The sequence below is a fragment of the Carassius auratus genome, chromosome 13 (assembly GCF_003368295.1).
Source record: "Carassius auratus strain Wakin chromosome 13, ASM336829v1, whole genome shotgun sequence".
Taxonomy (NCBI): Eukaryota; Metazoa; Chordata; class Actinopteri; order Cypriniformes; family Cyprinidae; genus Carassius; species Carassius auratus.
The window spans coordinates 2564275-2584950 of NC_039255.1; the positions used below are offsets into that span (position 1 = coordinate 2564275).

The 20676-nt window shown below is 35.2% G+C and overlaps 1 protein-coding gene across 1 annotated transcript in view; it reads left to right on the top strand.

The window, feature by feature from the left end:
* The window catches only part of LOC113113214 (AT-rich interactive domain-containing protein 4B-like), a 36639-nt gene that overhangs the window by 5760 nt on the left and 10203 nt on the right, over window positions 1-20676 (top strand). The window contains exon 3 of the mRNA XM_026279382.1: window positions 16061-16171. Within this exon, the coding sequence (XP_026135167.1) occupies window positions 16061-16171 (111 nt within the window). The remainder of the gene's footprint in view (window positions 1-16060; window positions 16172-20676) is intronic.

Sequence of the window (20676 nt, forward strand, 5' to 3'; positions counted from 1 at the left end):
CAATGATTTTAATTAATTAGACGTGCTTTTTTAATTAATGCAATTTAATCTGACCATTAAAAAGGAGGCCGGAAAAATTAAAACAGTAGAAAAAAATGGAATCCAGAAAAAATTAACCGTAATTTGAAAAATAAAAATAAAACTAATTTCATAGGGCCCTAAGTAGTGCAGATGATTAAAGACTTGAAATGTCTCTAGACGTTGGGTTACGTCACAATGAGACAAAACCTTGGTTTGATATTTGCTGTTGTCATTTGATTGCAGTTTGAATTGTGGAGAGACGTTCTGATTAAACTGCACTAGTTGTATTTTTGGATTTGTTAGTGCATTAGTAATCTTGGTCTGCCTAGAGACAATGCATTCTTTAATGCTATGATGATTTTTGATGAATGCAGCATCCTTCAGTTGTTGACTCTATAAGATGCTTATTGGTTGTTTTCAAAGTTGAAGCCTTAGTATTATAGTTTGCTTTAGTGAACACGTGTATTTTATTGGATGTTGTTCTGTGTCTGCTGTTTTCGTTTTTATTCAAGTTAGGTTGCAAAGTAATTTATGATGATGATGACTTGGAGGCTCTTCATGTTGTTCATCAAGCTGCTCATTTGACTGAGAGGTTGTATTGCTCTTTTAGTGAGAGCATTGGCTATTTACTTGCATTTTTGAACAGTCTCGCTTGCATAGATTCTCAAACGCTAGATGTCTCGGTACATTGCAGTAAAAGTTCAAATCGCTTCAGTGCTAACCCTCTACATCTATATCAACACTTTAACAGCATCAGCTCTTGTCTGTAGACACTTGCAGCCATTTAGTAGATGAACTTTAAATCACTTTTTATACAAAGAATCTACAAAGTCAACGTGAGTTACGTAATGTTTTGTCTTTGCATGTCATTATGGCTTTATATGAGATATATCACAGTAATTATTCCGGTTGGGGATAAAAGTTGGTCCAAATTAGACTTCATAATCTGCATTCAAATGCAGTTAGTAAATTATTTCTCAGACGTAAAGCGAAAGACTGAATATTTAATGTTTTGTGTTTTTATTTTTAATTTACTAGCTATAGTAGTGTTGGGTGTAATGCATTACGAAGTAATTAATTACTCTAATTAAAATACTTTTCCCTTGATAAAAGTAAGGGATTACTATCGAACAATTCTATATAAAACAATTGTGAATTTAACATCGAATGTGAAAATATGTTTGCAATGCAATATAATGCACATGTTAATTGAAAACAGTGTTTACAGGATAATTATACCGTAAGCAAATATCTGTGACGATCGAGAGGAGAAAAAATTGCGTTAGTGCTTGAAATGCGATTAGTCGGTCAACCCAACTACTGAGAGTCTCAAACAGCATTGGAGTTTCATTTAAAGATGTGATGCAGCTATCCTGACAAACTTTGGCAAATCCAGCGATTGGTTCTTCCTCAGTCGTTGAATCATCCTCGTTCCTTGTCGTTTTCAGGCATCCTTACACTCCGGCGAGTGGTATAGCTGCAGGTACAGTCTTCACTTGCCGTTTTTCTAGCAGTATGCAGCAGATAACAGACTGTCCAGAGCTCGATCAGATCTCTAGCCAGCTGAGAGAGCTCTACCGGTTCTTGTAGTGTCTTGGCATGTAATTATATGACATTACATTACATCCTTAGTCATTTGAGCGCTGTGAGGGAGACTGGCAGTGCCAGGGTCTGTGCTAATTAAAAGATGTTCTTCCCACCACCTGACACAATAATACGAGAAATGGCCAACAAGACTGGTGTTTATCTCACTTTACAGTGCCCTTACAAGGCGCCCTACTCCACAGAACACGGTAACATCGCTCTGGATGTGCTCATATCTCAATTCTGAGAAGAGTTTCATTTCACCTTGTGTTGAGAAACGCTGACTCTGCGACTGAATGTAGCACCGTGGACCAATGAAGATGGCACACGGACATTTATCTGCTGTTCTTGGCTCTTAAAATGTAAATAACACATCTGAGGACTCTATAAAGTGGAGCTGTTTATGTGCATGTGTTAAGCAGAAATGTGATAAGAGGTTACTGGACTGCATCCAGCAAAACAAAGGTTTTTAAAGAAAGTGTAAGTGTTTGTAGAAGTCACATCAGCTGCGTCCAGAGTACAGAAGTGACACAGAATCGTGCATAAGTACGTGATTTGGGACGAATTGCCGTGAAGCTGTAGGATGTTCTATGTGGTTGCTAAGGTGATCAGTGTTGTTGTTTGGACACTGCTAAGGAGTTGCTAGGGTGTCTCTTTATTAATTTAGTATTATTTATAGCTATACGGTTGTAGTGTTTATTCATATTTTGAATTGGCTTTTGTTTGGATATTTGTTTATTTTTATTTGTTTACATTTTTATGTGTGTTTTGTCATTTTATTAGTTTTTGTTTCAAGGCAACATTTTTGAATTTTCACGTTTTTCCATTGCAAATATTTACATAACACACTTAACTTCAATTAACTAAATATTAAATGTTAACAAAAACAATTTGTAATTTCACTTTAGTTTAAATAGTTTTTATTTATATTTAAAAAGAAATATTAATATTTTGTATCAGTTTTTATTTTTATGTTTTCAGTTTATTTTATTTTTATCTACAGTTTTGTGTGTTTTTTTTTGTCATTTAAATTTTTTTTCTTTTTTTTCTTTGTCTATATGGTTTATTATTATTTTTTTTATTAGTTTTAGTCATTTTGGTACATCAAGTTAAACTAAATTCAGCTGAGAAATGTTACTGTGGCAGTTATTTCAAGGAACGAAAATGTTTTTTTTTATGCTTTTAAGTTTGCTTACATTTTAGTTACTTAAAATTGAACAACTTTATTTAACAACACAACTAGATATGGCTCAGGTCCTATTATGAAGAATTATTATTATTATTATTATTATTATGAATTAAACATTTTAAATTATTTTACTGTACATACAATTAAATTAAAAGCAACTGTATTCTTGAATTGCCTCTGAGTTTTTCCTGCAAACCTCCTAAAATAAATGATTTCATTCATTTTGTATTTAATAATACTTTTCCTCAAGATGCTAACCCAAACCTCTTTTTTATTGCATGCTCAGATAGGTCAGTAACAGTTCTAGTTCACCAGTTGAAAGTATTGAGCAGCACAACAAAGAGAGGCTTTAAAGCGTAAGTCTTCCTTGCATTCCCCTCCATGTCCTTTACTTGGTGAATAAGCCCAGTCATGGTTAGATAAGAGTATTGTTTGGTTCTTGCTTTGAATGTTTTCCCAAAATGCACTTCAGAATGCCTGAAATTGCAATAGCAGCGAGGTTTGTCTTTGTGTTCGGTGTCGCATTTGTCTCTTACGTGTGGCTCTTTTTCAATCAAAATGACTAGTTTTGAGGAGGCTGATTTAGTGTAGGTGGAGAGACGGACATCTCTTGGCTGTTTCTATTTATAAAGCGTGACACAGAAGACCGCTAGTGTTTCCCTCCGCAGGCGACCTGCTCCTAACCCTTGTTTGCTTTCACGTCTGACACACATCGAGCTGCTGAAGTGCTGGAGCTCATCTCTGTCTATCAACCAGTTTCAGTGTTTCTCTTGACTAATTGAATATTTTCCTCGTCATTAGCATGCTGTTTTGTGTCAGATTTCATCCTATTTAAAGCACCCATGCACAATCATTTAGTCGTTACTTTGTGCCTTTTTATTGTGCAGTTTTTTTTTTTTTATGAGTTATTGATTTGGCATGTCAAGTAAAAGCTCAGATATTGAAACCCTGATGAAGTTTTAATAAAGCATGAGCAATTGAAAATGAGCCATAGTGATGGTATTGTTTGAATATTAAAGCATTGCATCATTCAGAATACAAATTTGATGAATGTACACATGCTTATTCCATGCAAGATCAGGATAAGTTTGTTTCTTCATCAGATTTGGAGAAATGTAGCATTGGATCACTTGCTCTTCAGTGAATGGGTGCCGTCAGAATGAGAGCAGATAAAAACATCACAATAATCCACAGCACTCCAGTCCATCAGTGAACATCTGGAGAAGACAAAAGATGAAACACATCCAGCATTAAGATGTTTTTAACTCAAATACATAGTCTATAATTCATAACACTTCCTCCAGTGAAAAAGTGTATCTCCTGTTGGCTCTCACATCAAAATCCAGACACACATTTTTTAGCTGTTTTGTAAACAGCGCTTGATCTGTGCAGATTTCTCTCCTGATTCAGACCAGAACACTTTTTCACTGGAGGAAGTGTAATTATGGATTATAGACTTTAAAAACATCTTAATGCTGGATTTGTTTCAGCTGTTGTCTTCTCCAGATGTTCACTGATGGACTGGAGCGCTGTGGATTATTGTGATGTTTTTATCAGACTCTCATTCTGACGGCACCCATTCACTGCAGAGCATCCGTTGATGAGACACTGATGCAATATTACATTTCTCCAAATCCAAGATCTTGGATGGCCTGAAGGTGAGCAGATTTTGAGCAAAACTTACAGATAAAAAAAAAAAGCAGGTATTCATTTAGAGTGGGACCTATTTTTTTTTATCCACATGTTTTGAATATCCGGTGTATTTCTGTCACCCCGCTGGTGTTTTTGCCCCGAGCTCTGGTCAATTTCTAACCCTGCAGAAACCTCCAGTGTTGTTTTTCAGTCGCTGATGAATGAACGTGACGAGGTTCTCCGTGAGATGAGGTCGTGATTCATAGAAACTGAACAGATTTTTGTGTTGGGTTGTGATGGTGGGGGGCATGTTTGACAGATTTTGTGGTTCTGAGGAAGCTGGCTGGCCTTGTGTTCTTGTTAATCACCGTGTTTGATGTTGAAGCCAGAAACAGACTTAACTGAACTAAACTGTGGATTAATGAACCAGCTCAACACTGTTCCCGCATGTTCACCACAAAGTGTGCTTTTCTTCTTTTCAAGATTTGCCACATGAACTTCTGACTTCAGAAAAGGACAAGTTTGGTTCACTAATAGTCTGAACTATTCAGTCTTTAAACACACATTTTATAATACATTAATATACTCTATTTTCAAGTTGACATCCCTCAGTTAAACTAATGAACTGTAAAGATATATACAGTATAAATATAAACATTAATGTTAATAAATAAAACCATTTACTTGATATTAATTGTATGTATTTTTTTTGGTTTTGTTTGTTTTTAGCAGTAGGGCAGGACGATATGACCAAAATATCTAATCAAAAAAAGGATAATTAGAACAGTCATTAATGTTCAACACATAAGTGTCATATCTATACACATTTTTCCCAGAATGTTCTTGTGACCTTTCGATTAGGGACCTCACCCTTAAATTACTGCTAATGTTAAAATAAAATAAAAATTCTATTAATAAAATAATTGTATTTTATTTTTTGCATCACTCTGAGCATAAGTTCCTTCATTTATTTATTCATGCATTAATGTATTTATTTATATTAGTCCCATTTACTTATTTGCAGTTGCCACAATTTTCCAAATGATTTTCCACAAAATAATAATAATAATAATAATGACCTTCAGTTATTTTTTACTTCAAATTCAGACCCCCCTTGTTTTTTTAAAGTTAACAAAAATGGCTCATCTAATCAGATTTCGAAATTTGAATAATCAGTTTCATAATTTAATATATAATAAACATTCTGTTGTAGTTACTTAAAGGGGGGGGGTGAAATGCTCGTTTTCACTCAATATCTTGTTAAGTATTTAGTTTTATTATATTCATAAGAGAAAGATAGTCTGTACCGATTTTTCCCGGAAAAACACGACTTACTGGAGGCGTGGCGCGTGGGCGGAGCTAAAGAATCACGAGCGCCAGTAGGCTTTTGTGTTGAGAGTGTTTGGAAGCTGTGACATTATCGTGAGGACAAAATCATCATCCAAAACAAACCATGCCTTACAGTCAGATTCAGCGTTTATTTATGATCCAGAATCAGATCCCGAGGCTGAAACTGAACGAGAGCAGCAGCAGCAACGACTCGCTCCGAGCGGGGCTCGAACCCGGGTCTCCGATGGGAGGAGACGCACTAACAAGGAGGCAGAGATATTTGAAGCAGTTTTACTCACCGCATGCGGTTCCAACACACGATAGTGACCCTTTTTCCTTGGGATTGCATCATCCTTAAGAAATAAACGATACGCAAATCCGTCGTCAAACTGGACCTTGTTTGTAAAACAAGCATCTTCGAAATGCAGGGAACAAACACAAACACTTGCACAACTCCGTTGATGCTCTGTAAAAATAAACTCCATCCACTGGTCCCTTAATGCTGTTTCTCTTTTGGTAATCTGTGCAGGGTTGTCTTGCCCTGGCAACCAAAAACACACTTCTTTTGTGACATTTGGCGACGCTCTCGCTCTGATCAGTGAAGTCTGTTGTGCTCTCAGTGCTCTGCTATACAGGAGCACGCTCTTCCGGCAGAAGTGTCTCAGGACCCATATAAGGAAATTCCGCTCCATCTAACGTCACACAGAGCCATACTCGAAAAAAACTTTCCGAAACTTGTGACAAACCAGGAGGAGTATTTTTGGAACAGAAATACTCCTTCAAAAGTACAACTTAATTTTTGAAACTTTGTCCATGTTTAGCATGGGAATCCAACTCTTTAACAGTGTAAAAAACTCAGTATGCAGGAAATAGCGTTTCACCCCCCCCCCCCCCTCTTTAAAATTACCAGCTAGTATCTGTTTTGTTGGACCAGAACTGTTTTATGAATATTTTTGTATTTGTTGGTGCAGTGTCTTCCATGCTATCAGTGTCTCTTCGCTCTTCCATTGTTGACATGCTCTTTGTCAGAGGACAGAGCAGCTCGATGTTTTCTCTGGCCGTCCGAACACATGTGTTTAATCAGGCGGTGGACGGCAGGGGAGATTTTTCCACCCCAGCAGAGGAAGGTGAATCGAAAAGCTGTGAAACAGCCAATGCGAGGAACTGTTTTCCCCATGCATGAAGTTGCCAATATTGCGATAGCTTTTCTGGGGTTTCAGCTTATATAACCTTCACTTCAGCGGCGTTTGTAATAACGCTGGCAGCGCAGTGCAGGATTTTGAAGTCATTTCACTGCTGGCCTCAAGTTCCTGAATGCAAATCGCAGTGCTGACTGAGGAATGGCGCTCTCCTGCCTTGGAGGCCGCTGGCTGCACGACCCAGAAAATACATGAGTGCTGTTCTTTGTTAGCTGTTAGTAATGGATACTCGCTCTGCAAAGGCGTGACTCATGAAAGTGCAACCGCGCTGATGTTGTCATTTACAGCAAAGCCAATTGAATTACAGATTTGCTCTGTTGGGTCATTTATCAACTTGTTAGTAACAAACTGATTACTAAAACAAATTAGGTAAGAGTTAGATAACTCTTTAAAGGGACAGTTCATCCAAAATACTGTCATTTACTCACAGTCACATTGTTCCAAACATTGAGAACAAACGACGATATGTTGAAGCATGTTCGTGTACTCCGTGTTGGGGAAAGTTACTTTTAAAGTAATGCATTACAGTATTGCATTACTCCCTAAAAAAGTATCTAATTATGTTACTTTTTATGAAAAGTATTCCATTGCGTTACTTTTTAAATCTGGCCTGGGCTTGATGTTTGTTTTTTAATGTCAAAACGTTAATGTAAAATGTAAATTCACATCTGTTGCATGCATATTTACCATTTAATTATTGTAGGTTTGCTTTATATTCCGTAGTTTGCATTTCATCTGTTTTTATTCAGTTTGTAGAATACTGCATCTGTTTGTGTTCAAGTGAGATGATGACATTTAGTCTAGAACGATTTAAAAAGTAATGCATTACTTTACTTGTTACTTGGAAGAACAAACTAATCTGATTATACTTATAATGGTAGCCATTGACTGTCATTAGTATATTTTTCTGTACTGTGGAAGTCCATGGCTTCTGTCAGATGTTTTCTCCAAAATATCTTCTTTGAAGTCAATTTAGTTTTGGTCACCCAAAGAAAACGCATCCAGGTTTGGGACAACTTGAGTAAACGATGACAGAATAAATTTTTTTGGTTAACTGTCCCTTTAATACATCAAAAGTATATAATACTAGATACTAAATTGAACAAAAGCTAAACCATACAGTATAAAAAGAATAAAACCGGCTACTGGAGTATGCTTTTTGCTTTCTACTTCAGAATCTCACAAATAATTCAATGTTACTTGCCATTTGTTTGTCATCATTTGTGAAATTCACTAGCAGTTTTTGAGTTTAAGTTGAGTATAAATGCTACTTCAGGTGGCAAGACTTCCAAGTTTTTCCTTTGCAGAGACTCAAAAGAGGTGAAAAAAAGCCAATAATTAATGTAAAATCATGTCTAGAGACCAGAAATGCTGTATATATATCCATTTGTCAATTTCCAACATCCTAATCCGAATTTTATTTTATTTGAAGATTCAGAGAAGCGGTTTCACGTCTCAGAACGACGCTTGAAAGTGCTTTTGTATTGGTTTCTTTAGAATTCAATGGAAGGAAATGAGTCAGTAACTCTTTGTTATAGTTTATTTTTTGAAGGGTTATGGCACGTTACAATCACATCTTACCAAAACACACCAAAAATAATCATCAAGGCAGAGGGGAAAACAATAAGTCGAGGGTTTTTGAGTTCTTACGGTTTGTTCCAGTGCTTTTGTTGCAGAACGCAGTCGATCCGTCATTCATTCGGGCCGCTGTGGTCTCCTCTTGCCAAACCCGAACTTTTCCTCATGTCCCAGTGTGAAAATGCAAGGGAGGGCTTCAGGAAACCACAGCTGAACAGATTCCAGCGCAGCTTCGTATTGCCAAGGGATGGTCATGTAAACATTCTGCGGCTCTGCCAACTAATGAGGTGTTTATGTTGGAATCAAGTGCCTGCGACTCCCTCTTCCACTCACTTGATTTGCCAGTTTTGACTAATTGCCATGAATAAAGCCTCATATCACCTAAAGAGCTCCTACTGTGACGCTCACAGATGTGATCGTGTGTGAAAGTAAAGCTAAAAACCAATGAAATTCTGATTGGAACATTAGTTCTGGAATCACTGATGAATGCATCGCCATGCGCACACATAAATTCTGTTAATGTGGCACCATCTCAACAACTCGGCTCCGTTATTTGTCTAACAAATTGCTTAACTCAAGTTCTTCCCCATCATGTTTGGGACTTGTTTCCCTCCGTTTCCTCAAACTGCTCTGTGTTGCTCACGTAAAGCAGAGTCGCTGCTGGTTGACACTTTTGCAGTAGCCTCTTCTGAAGTGTTTGTGTTTGACAGCCAAGGCCCAGTGAGGTGTGGCGGGAAATGACCTCATGCGTGAACATACTCAAGCGGTTCATTTTGGTCGTCTTTGGAAAAAATGAGCTAGTATGCATAATGGTTTGAATGTGATGTTCTGTCTTAAAATTGCTTCTAACAACTGGATTACACAAAATTATTATTATTTTTTTTTTTTGAGAAATATATGCTTTCACTCATAGCTCAGGTGCGTTTAATATGTTTCAGTGGATGAAGGTTTGTATAACACAGTGCATTTTTGCATTTAACGTTGCTTCTTTTCCATTTTTATTATCTAAACAATATATAGCCTATATTTGTGCAAAATGATTGTTTGAGCAATGCATCTTTTTCGTGCATCCCATCCTAAAAACAAAGCATGAAAGAAATAAACGATTTATTTTTTAAGAAAATGCACCACTATAAATTGCGGCTTTTTTTTTAATTCACTACCCAGCGTTTTTTAAATTTAAGTGAATAAATGCTTTCTGTGCAAATTAAGTTTTAAAGCTAAACTGTTAAAATCTTGAAGGAAACTAACTAGAGCTGCATGATAGAACAAAATTAAATAGACATTGTGATGTGGTTAAGTGCAGTTTATACAATTTCTGCACCGTTATTAACGTTTTTACTTTGAAATCAAAATTGGAATAGAGAATAGTGGAACTTTATTTAATAATGATTATTTTCATATATTTTGAAAGCTCATTCAATTAATTTTTTTATTTTATTAAATTGTTTTTATTATTATTTTTGTTTTAAGGCACAAAAAATTTTGGTAGGGCAAGTAATTTTATATATTTGATTAAAAAAAAAAAGTATTTTATATTAGTATTTTAAATTTTCTGTGTAAATGCACTCTCCCCAAAAACACCTTACTGACTCTAGAATGATTCCCAAATAAGGCTCAAGTCGCTTGGTGAAAATTACTGTATTTCATATTGCAGAAAATCTAAATATCATCAGTTTTTCCAATATAATTTAGCCCTTTCCCAAACTCTTCAAGCTCTTGTTTCCATGCATCACCAGTTCGATTAGTGTCTGATCTTTAAAGTTTTAAAAAGGAGGAAAAATGATGATGATGTAATGCTCATGAACCCGGTTTTGGATCCTCGGTTGCTCGACGCCAGTGCGTTCTTTTCTGCTCACCTCACTGAAGGGGATTCAACGGATTTTTGAAAGTAAAACGTCTGAAATGAACTCTTCTTGAAGTGGATGTTCGCTCTCATCATGCATGAGCTGAAAGCACCTCAAGAGCTTTGAGTGAATGAAGCCAGAAGCTCCAGTGTAAGCCTCCTGACCTTCAGATCTCACACATCTCCAGGTGGTCACTATCTGTGTCCAAATTCACCGAAATGGGTTTCTGAGGCTGAACATCTCTTACCATCATTTATCAGACACCACAGATCAAGCCCTAGTAAGTGCTTACTAAATCAAAAGCTCCTGATCTGATACTTAAAGTGAGGTTTTCCTGTTGTAAATTATTAAATTACGTCATATGGCAGACAACCGTAACTAAACCCTTTGTAGACTGACTTTCTGAATACACTAGCTATATTTGCAGTACAAGAGTGATATTTTAAAAAAGCAGCAGTTTTTGTCTTGCTTCCTAATCTAGTTTTTTTTTTCTCTTTTAATAAAAGTGTGCTAACTCTGTAAATGTAAATCTATAGCTGTATGTAGTTGCATTATGCAGAGATAAACATTTAAGTATCGTTACATCAGTTCATTGTTGTTTATGAATGGAAAGTCATGTCGAGCACAGTGCATTATGGGATGCCCTGGTTCTATTCTGCACATTTTGTAGGACCGTATGAAATCGGTTGCTTTGTTTTCCCACAAAAATGTTTAATTAATTTGTTTTTTTTTCCAAATTGCTTTTTTTCTCTCCTGAATTCAATTTAATTTGTTTTTTAATTAAAAAGCAAGTCTAATTAATTAAAATCATGAAGCCTATACAATTTAAAAGCTGTTTTATATATATTTTTTTTTTTACAAATTCTGCTTCTTTTTTTTATTCCATTTTAATGTTTTAATCAAAAACATGTCTAATTAATTGAATTCATAAAAACAATTTAATTGATTAATTTCTTTACAATAATAGGGCCCTATGATTTTTTTTTTTTTGGAAATTCAGTTTTGTTTATTTTAAATATGCTCCTAATCAAAAGCATAAAACATTAATTTATCTTTTCATAATCAAATAAATTAAACCCTTTCATTTTTGGGGGGCAAACAACGTGCTGAACAACAGAGGTTTACTGTTATATTTACAACATAGATGACAAATTGTGCGATTGTTCCTTAAGTCATTATTATTATCATTATTACATTTAGAAAATCTGTAAAATAGTGAAATAAATAAGTGAAAGCAGACTTTTATTTTGAAGTGCTGCAGTAAAGACCTTTCAGTTTCTGTGTGTATATGATATGACCTATGTAGTTTTAGTCAAATGAAAAGGTCAAACGCTGATAAAGTGACTCTCTGGAGATGAAGATTGTGTTTATGTCCTCATATACTGTAGTAAGAGCGTCGTGCATGCTTCAGCATGTGTAGTAGATGAAACCGTGCGCCTGTGCACAGTATAAAAATGACACGCTTCCCCGTGAGATGTGTTTTGTGGGTGTCTTGGTGCTGCTCTGGAGAGCTGACTGTTGTTTCTGTTTCTCTGGAGCGCGTGAGGACTGATGGCAGATTGTTAGAGCCGTTTGTGTGATGTTAATGAACATCTGTGGTGTGTCTGCTGGTGCCCCGTCAGGCTGAGAGCCACAGGATGGGCCAGCGGAGCAGAGCATGCTGGGTACTTCACTCTTTGGCAGCGCTGCCGTTCCTTCTGGAGACTGAGAAAGAGTTTGTGACGATCTGCAGCTCGCCGAGCGATCTGAGAAGAATCGGAGAAGTGTGGAAATATATCATGCATTTGACGGAATATCAGCTGCATATTTACTGAAAATTCACTTAAAATGTTCAAAGTTGATAACAGTACCAGATTTTCATTCTGTTCAGTGCTTCATAATCGGCCATTTTTTTGTGTGAATCCTAAAGACTTGAATCAATCAGAACAGTTATTGATTAATTATTAAGAATTAATCTGACTCTCTTATTGAACTGTGCATCAGTCTCTTCACTGGTTGATCATATGCCAATGTATAATCAAAGATGCACATTATATGAATCAAATATGTTGGTCACGTTGGTTGGTTTAGTATTTTTATGTAGTTGTGTAGATTGCACCAATTGTTCAAAGGTTCATTATTATATTATTTTGTTTGTAGTGATAATAATAATAAAAAATTCAATTAAAATATTGTTAAAAATAAAAATAATTACATTTAGTCAGATAAGCATATAAGCAGAGTCAGCGATGTAAGTTTTTTGGAATTATGTTGATACAATGACAAATTGAGAATTTAAAAAATCGGAAAATATCATAAATATTAATGTCTAAAAAGGGTTATTATGGTTAACAAAACCATAATAAATGAATTGTAATTTTTTTCCCAGTTATGCAACATGTCTCCTTTTCATTTAGTTAAACTTATTGCAGTAAAATAATTAAAACTGAAATAAAATACAAAAAACTATGCTGACATTATCTGTCTGTCTGTCTAATTGCTACTACTTTATATATTTTTAATTATACTCAAATTATTTATTTAATTGAAAGGCAGTGGAATTTCTGCGTGTTTAAATAGTTTTACACTGAATTTTGCAGAAATTATACAACAGTCCTGTACACTGTATTAATTTGTGTATTAAGTTCTTTATAGTGTTAACGGTTATGAAATCACAGCTCTGCTATCAGCCACATTCAGTGAAGTTTCTCTTGTTTTCGATGACTGTGTGAATCAGATCTGTCCGTTATGTGTTTCTTTGATTAATTGTATGTTGAGGAAACCCTCTTGTTGAGCCGATGTAATGACTGGCGTTAGCAGAAATGCTTGATGTTCGATTGTCTTATCTTCTGTGGTCATTCCAGAGCATTTAGTGCAGCTGTGTTTGACTGCGTGCTTTACATCTGGTTAAACAGCAGAAAGCACATGTTATCATGGTGTTCGTCATGTGATCATCAGCTCTTCTGTGGTGTAAGGATCTTGTCATCTGGCAGTCAGTGGTTTGTCGTGGGTTTGTTTAAGATGGGAATTTAAATGGAGCAGCTGGCTTGAATTTGCTGAGGCTTTAGAGCTAGTGTGATGGGGATTTCTGTTCTAACTATTCACTTTCTCTGCTGAAGTCTGATGCAACTGTTGCATGAACAGACTGAGTATTTGTTCACAGTTAGTAACAAGCAGAAGCACCTCGCGATTGCAAAGCAATTCTTTATGCATGTACAAATGTTTTAACTAGCAATGAAAAATATATTTGCTGCAGAGTTTGTTCATCTTTGTTAACATTAGTTAGTTTTCTGATGCTCGGTTGGCGGTGACGCTGGAGGCTTGGGCCCGTCAATGCTGTTTGTGGCTGTATTTGATTTTGCTAATGACTGGGTTGACGTCCACTTAAAACCACTTAAGATTCATTTTAGAAACGACTCGTTTTCATGATTCATTATTTCATGACGCTTGCAGTAATTTCAGCATCTGCCGTATCAATGAGGACATCTATATATATATATATACATCAACAAGATCACTAGAACTGTTCTGAGTCACTTCACAAGCATTTTACCGTTTCATTTGAGTAAAACCAGTGTCAATTTAAAGGTATTCGCTACAACCCGTCAAAATAAAAGTTCATTTTTACATAAGTAAATATTACTATTATTTAGTAGAATGTATGTGATACTGCTACTACTGTTGAAAAAAATTATAAAACTTTATTTTTAAAAGAAATAAATCACACTATTTCTTCCGTGTTTTAATTTTAATAGCAAATCCCCTTCATTTACCAAAAAATAAAATGTGCTTAAATTGAATTAATTAAAAGACAAATAAAATTTGGGTGAAACTTGTTTACTGTTTTTCATAATTATATTACTTGTAGAAAAACTTTAAACACAATTGTAAATAAGTGTATAGAATGCCATTGGTTTTATTTTTAGGGATATAAAGTGGTTTATTTTTGTGTTTTGCTTTGGTACCGGAATTGGTTCACTGGTATCGGTACCGAACACTGAAATTTTGGTACCGTGACATCACTACTTCAGCAAATGAAGACACCTGGATGACACACAGTCAGCAGCGCTGGGAGATCTCGTCTCTAATGTTTAGTGAGTGGGTGGTGAGGTCGGTTATCTTTGGCCTGTTGGCTGGTAAAGCGCAGCCTCTTCAAACAAGAGAGACGAGTCGTCAAGGTTCAGCTCCACCGAGCCGCTCCACCTACACACGCCGATCCCGCTCTTACACTCATCTGAAGATTAATAAAGACCAACACTAATGTATGTTCAGAGCTGAAATGTGCTGGCCAACTGTCATGTGTAAGGTGCAGTTATACTGTAATCACAGATTGCCAAAGATAGCATCATAACCTGAGCATTAATGCTGTGTTTTTCATGGAGATGAATGCTGTTGGGTTTCTAACGTGATCTGGGATTATTCTTCTCATATATGTGGCCTTCATGGTGTAGTGCCGTCTGTGAGATGGTGCAGTTTCATTTACTCGGGGAAATTAAATTTAAAGTTGATTTGGTGATTCATAACTGATAAGAAAACATTAATAGAAATATTTTTTTTCAGCTAATTGCTAAGGTGATTTTTTAAATAAACTAAAACGGAAATAAAATTGTGACAAAAATCATTAAAATTATCAACACACACAAAACTAAAATGAAAATTTTAAATATAAAAATAGAAACTTTTGATAAACTATTAATAAACTAAACTATATAAGTGATTTTTTTACTAGATTTATTCACTAAATTCATAAATTTCAGCATAATGCAAAAAAAAAAAATTATTAAAATTATATTACATCACTTTTTGTTTTATTTTGTAAATGTTTACTGAATTTGCCTGAATTGATATATACATGGAAAAACGGCTAATTTGCTTAAATTTGCCGTTTATGTTTGTTGTATTACTTGCAATTTGTTTCTTTATTATTTATTTATTTATGAATGCAATATTCTAAGTATTATGGTGTGTGAATAAACACATTAATGCATGCCCTGTTCTTAATTAAAGCTGTATTATTTTACATCCGATTACTTTTGTATTTGTTTTTAACCTTCTGAAGTTTTGTTTGAACTTCTTGTTTGTTTATTCAGTTGTTTGATATTTATTAATTTTTTCACACCATTGTTTTAATATTCATATTTATTTATAAAATGTCATATTTAGTTGTTTAGAAATAAAATAATGCACATTTGTTGCTATTGAACTTCAGGAGTGTTTAGTAGGATACTCGCTTATTGCTGCTGTATTAAAACTCATAATGTGGCAAACAACTTTTTTCGTTTCTTCAGAATTTTCTTCTTTTCATAGCTGTTATCAGTTTCCTCGTGATGCATTTTAAAGTCAAACAGTTTCCATATTCAGAGATTGCTACATCATTACACACTCAGTACTTGCTTATGGCTTCATTTTTCTTACCTGTCTCACTTGTTGTAATCATTTCCTATAACCATAAGAGGTTTACAGCGGTGTGCGTACTTCATCATATTGTGTTTCACCACACGTTGTTGTATTATTTAAAGTGAATGGAGTCTTACAGAGGTTTTTAACTATGCTTTAGTGTCCCAAACACTCATTTCTCAGCACTTATGCCATGCACTTTCCATGCTTTAAACAAATGAAATTAGCTTCTACCTCCCTCACGCCACATTATCATTAATCTCCAGTGAAATTCATGCATCTTTTCTGTGTTTGTCGTTGCTCAGACACTGGAGGAGCCCCCTTATCTGACTGTTGGTACCGATGTGAGCGCCAAATACAGAGGGGCTTTCTGTGAGGCCAAGATCAAGACCGCCAAGAGACTCGTCAAAGCAAAGGTGAGCCTGTTATTTCTGCTGTTTGGGATCATTTGAAGACATGTGGATGGTCAATGGTTAGAGAAGACTTTTATGCACGTGTCTAAAAATGTATATGGTAAATAAAAATCTAAAAGAGAGATCTTTATTTGGTTTAAGAGTTGATATATTGTTCATCCCTACTTCTGAAAGGAAATAGTGCCAGTCGAATGTTTCTTAATATGTATATACGTCTCTTCTGATCAGCAAGGCTGCATTTATTTGAGCAAAAATACTGTAAAAAATGTGAAATATTATTACGGTTTAAAATAGCTGTTTTCTAATGTCAGTGTAATCTGAAGTGTAATTTATTTCTGTGATGCTCCGCTGTATTTCCAGCATCATTCCTCCAGTCTTCAGTGTCACTCTGATGTGATGATTTACTGCACGAGAAACATTTCTGATCATCATCAGTGTAGAAATGTTTAAAGGTGGAGAGTAAATGGAGTCCTGTAATGATTGTGTGTTCATTGCTGTCTCTTCCGAGGAATCGCCCTCATTCCTGATGGAATATTTTCCTCTTTCTCTCTCCTCGTGTGTTTCTCCTGACGGCTCTCTGATGTTTTATAATTCCTCTCTCATAGTCCTGAAATGTGATTAGCTGCCTGCTCGCAAACCAGACCTTGTTCAAGGTTGTAATCATATTCCTGCTGGTGTACTACTAATGACATCATTGCATCCCCCCCTCTCTCTCTCTCTCTCTCTCTCTCTCTCTCTCTCTCTCTCTCTCTCTGAAGCTGTGTTCATGCATTAGTCAAAGAAGAGTTTTTACACATTATCTTGTCAGAGGAATAAGAGCAGAGCATTGGAGCTCGTCGTGCTGTTGTTTAATGTTCCTATTCATTGATCAAGTGTGTGTGTGTGTGTGTGTTGATGTTTCTGAAGCTCAAAGAAGTAAAGCACAAGCAACATCAAGGTCATGATTCCCAGGAAATGCATGAATTGATCAAATATATACCTTGATTTATATACATCTCATTTTGGATTTAAGTGTCTGCCAAATGCAAAACGAGATGGAAATGTGATGTTTTACAATATAATGTTATTTTGTTTATCTATCTATCTATCTATCTATCTATCTATCTATCTATCTATCTATCTATCTATCTATCTAGATTACATGTTTTGTCTTTTAGTTTTTTTTTTTAGTTACTTTATTATAATATTATATAATTTACAGCAATAATATATAATTTTATGATTAATTAGACAGTTAATTCATTTATCAATAATTTTCTGAATAGTTGAATAATCCTGTCTTAACTTGCCAGAAAATTATATATATATAAAAAAACTATAAAAATAAATTCTATGCATATGTTTGTTTGTGTATTGATTTAATAAATAAAGAGGCGTGGTCTCGGCCCCACTCATCTCATCAGTTCATTATTTAGTCTTTTATTCGGGCGATGACTCCTCCGTGTGTCCTGACAGTGACTGTAATTGAGGTTTTTTGGTCAAGCGTCGGCCGCGTGTGACCCGCTGTGGAGCGATCAGAGCTTCATCAGACGTGACATGCTGAAGTGTGAGGTTTATTATCTCCTGCACCAGTGAGACACGCGTGCACTCGTCTCTGTGCTGAGCTGAAGAAATGTGTCGTGTCAGACATCTGCCAGGACTTTCTCATATTATTAGTATATTTATGTATAGTATATACAGTATTGTTCAAAATAATAGCAGTACAATGTGACTAACCAGAATAATCAAGGTTTTTAGTATATTTTTTATTGCTACGTGGCAAACAAGTTACCAGTAGGTTCAGTAGATTGTCAGAAAACAAACAAGACCCAGCATTCATGATATGCACGCTCTTAAGGCTGTGCAATTGGGCAATTAGTTGAAAGGGGTGTGTTCAAAAAAATAGCAGTGTCTACCTTTGACTGTACAAACTCAAAACTATTTTGTACAAACATTTTTTTTTTTGTGGGATTTAGCAATCCTGTGAATCACTAAACTAATATTTAGTTGTATGACCACAGTTTTTTAAAACTGCTTGACATCTGTGTGGCATTGAGTCAACCAACTTGTGGCACCTCTCAGCTGTTATTCCACTCCATGATTCTTTAACAACATTCCACAATTCATTCACATTTCTTGGTTTTGCTTCAGAAACAGCATTTTTGATATCACCCCACAAGTTCTCAATTGGATTAAGGTCTGGAGATTGGGCTGGCCACTCCATAACATTAATTTTGTTGGTTTGGAACCAAGACTTTGCCCGTTTACTAGTGTGTTTTGGGTCATTGGCTTGTTGAAACAACCATTTCAAGGGCATGTCCTCTTCAGCATAGGGCAACATGACCTCTTCAAGTATTTTAACATATGCAAACTGATCCATGATCCCTGGTATGCGATAAATAGGCCCAACACCATCGTAGGAGAAACATGCCCATATCATGATGCTTGCACCTCCATGCTTCACTGTCTTCACTGTGTACTGTGGCTTGAATTCAGAGTTTGGGGGTCGTCTCACAAACTGCCTGTGGCCCTTGGACCCAAAAAGAACAATTTTACTCTCATCAGTCCACAAAATGTTCCTCCATTTCTCTTTAGGCCAGTTGATGTGTTCTTTGGCAAATTGTAACCTCTTCTGCACATGCCTTTTTTTTAACAGAGGGACTTTGCGGGGGATTCTTGAAAATAGATTAGCTTCACACAGACGTCTTCTAACTGTCACAGTACTTACAGGTAACTCCAGACTGTCTTTGATCATCCTGGAGGTGATCATTGGCTAAGCCTTTGCAATTCTGGTTATTCTTCTATCCATTTTGATGGTTGTCTTCCGTTTTCTTCCACGTCTCTCTGGTTTTGCTCTCCATTTTAAGGCATTGGAGATCATTTTAGCTGAACAGCCTATCATTTTTTGCACCTCTTTATAGGTTTTCCCCTCTCTAATCAACTTTTTAATCAAAGTACGCTGTTCTTCTGAACAATGTCTTGAACGACCCATTTTCCTCAGCTTTCAAATGCATGTTCAACAAGTGTTGGCTTCATCCTTAAATAGGGGCCACCTGATTCACACCTGTTTCTTCACAAAATTGATGACCTCAGTGATTGAATGCCACACTGCTATTTTTTTGAACACACCCCTTTCAACTAATTCAACTAATTGCCCAATTGCACAGCCTTAAGAGCGTGCATATCATGAATGCTGGGTCTCATTTGTTTTCTGAGAATCTACTGAACCTACTGGTAACTTGTTTGCCACGTAGCAATAAAAAAATATACGAAAAACCTTGATTATTCTGGTTAGTCACATTGTACTGCTATTATTTTGAACAATACTGTACATAATATATATAGCTGTTTGATTACATTTTTTATTTCTTAGAAATATGAATTTATAAAAAACAAACTATTTTTTTTATCATAAGTAATAATTTAGAAGTGTCTGCTAAATACATAAATATAAAACTTATTTTATATAAAATATAATTAGAAAATAATTATTAGAAAATTATGTTTCTTAAAAAATTGTAATAACAATGAAACATTAAAGTGTATTTATAAGTGTCTGCTCAATCCATAAATGTAATATAAATCCGTAAATATGTAATATAATAAACTTAGTTTAAAGACATAAAATATACATGTAAGGTAATACATTTATAAAAACTATAAAAAAAATTATAAATAAAAATATATAAAAGTATCTTCTAATGCATAAATGTAAATATAATGGACTTAGTATAGAATATTTATTTTATAATTTTAAATTAAAATTATATAATAATAATAATTATAAAAATATATTAAATAATGATGCATTAGACTTTAACGCGTTAATTCAGATTAATTAATTACACAAAAAAAAATCCCGCATTTTTAATAACGTATTTTTGCACCGCGGAACGTTTCTCACTGGATGAGTTTCGGCGGACCGATTATACTGAAGCACCAACTAGCGTTCGCATATCACTGAGGCACACATCGAGTCTCAAGTATCACCTCAACGCAAAACATATAGCAGCTAGCGTGGACTTTACACTTTATGTTGAACTATGTATTATTTTGTTGGTGCAACAGTTTATGTTGAACTCTTTATTGTTTTGGCCAAGGTTATTGAGAGTTGGACTTAGTATGTTATGGCCCTAATTTTAATACATTTTATACATTTTTAATACATTTATGTTTTAATCAAAGTGACTTATGTTACATTTGGGTTATGCACTTTTTCAGTTTTTCATGCATCTCCTGGGAATCAAACCTGTGACCTTGGTGAAAGCGTTATGTTTATTCACAAAACATGTGTTGTTTTGCATTTCTACAAGTTGCAATTCAGTAAATCTTCTTCCTGTCATTCAAATTCAACATCCTGCAAGATGATTTCAGTTGAATTCATATTCCAGTTGGTGAACTGAAAAGGTGCAAAGTCTTAATTCTGAATTTTGTGCATCCCTGATGTGTGGCATCTCGCAGTGTTGTGGATATTTATGGAAAAATGACATTCTGTTCCTCCATTTTTATCCCATCCTCTTGCGCAGCAT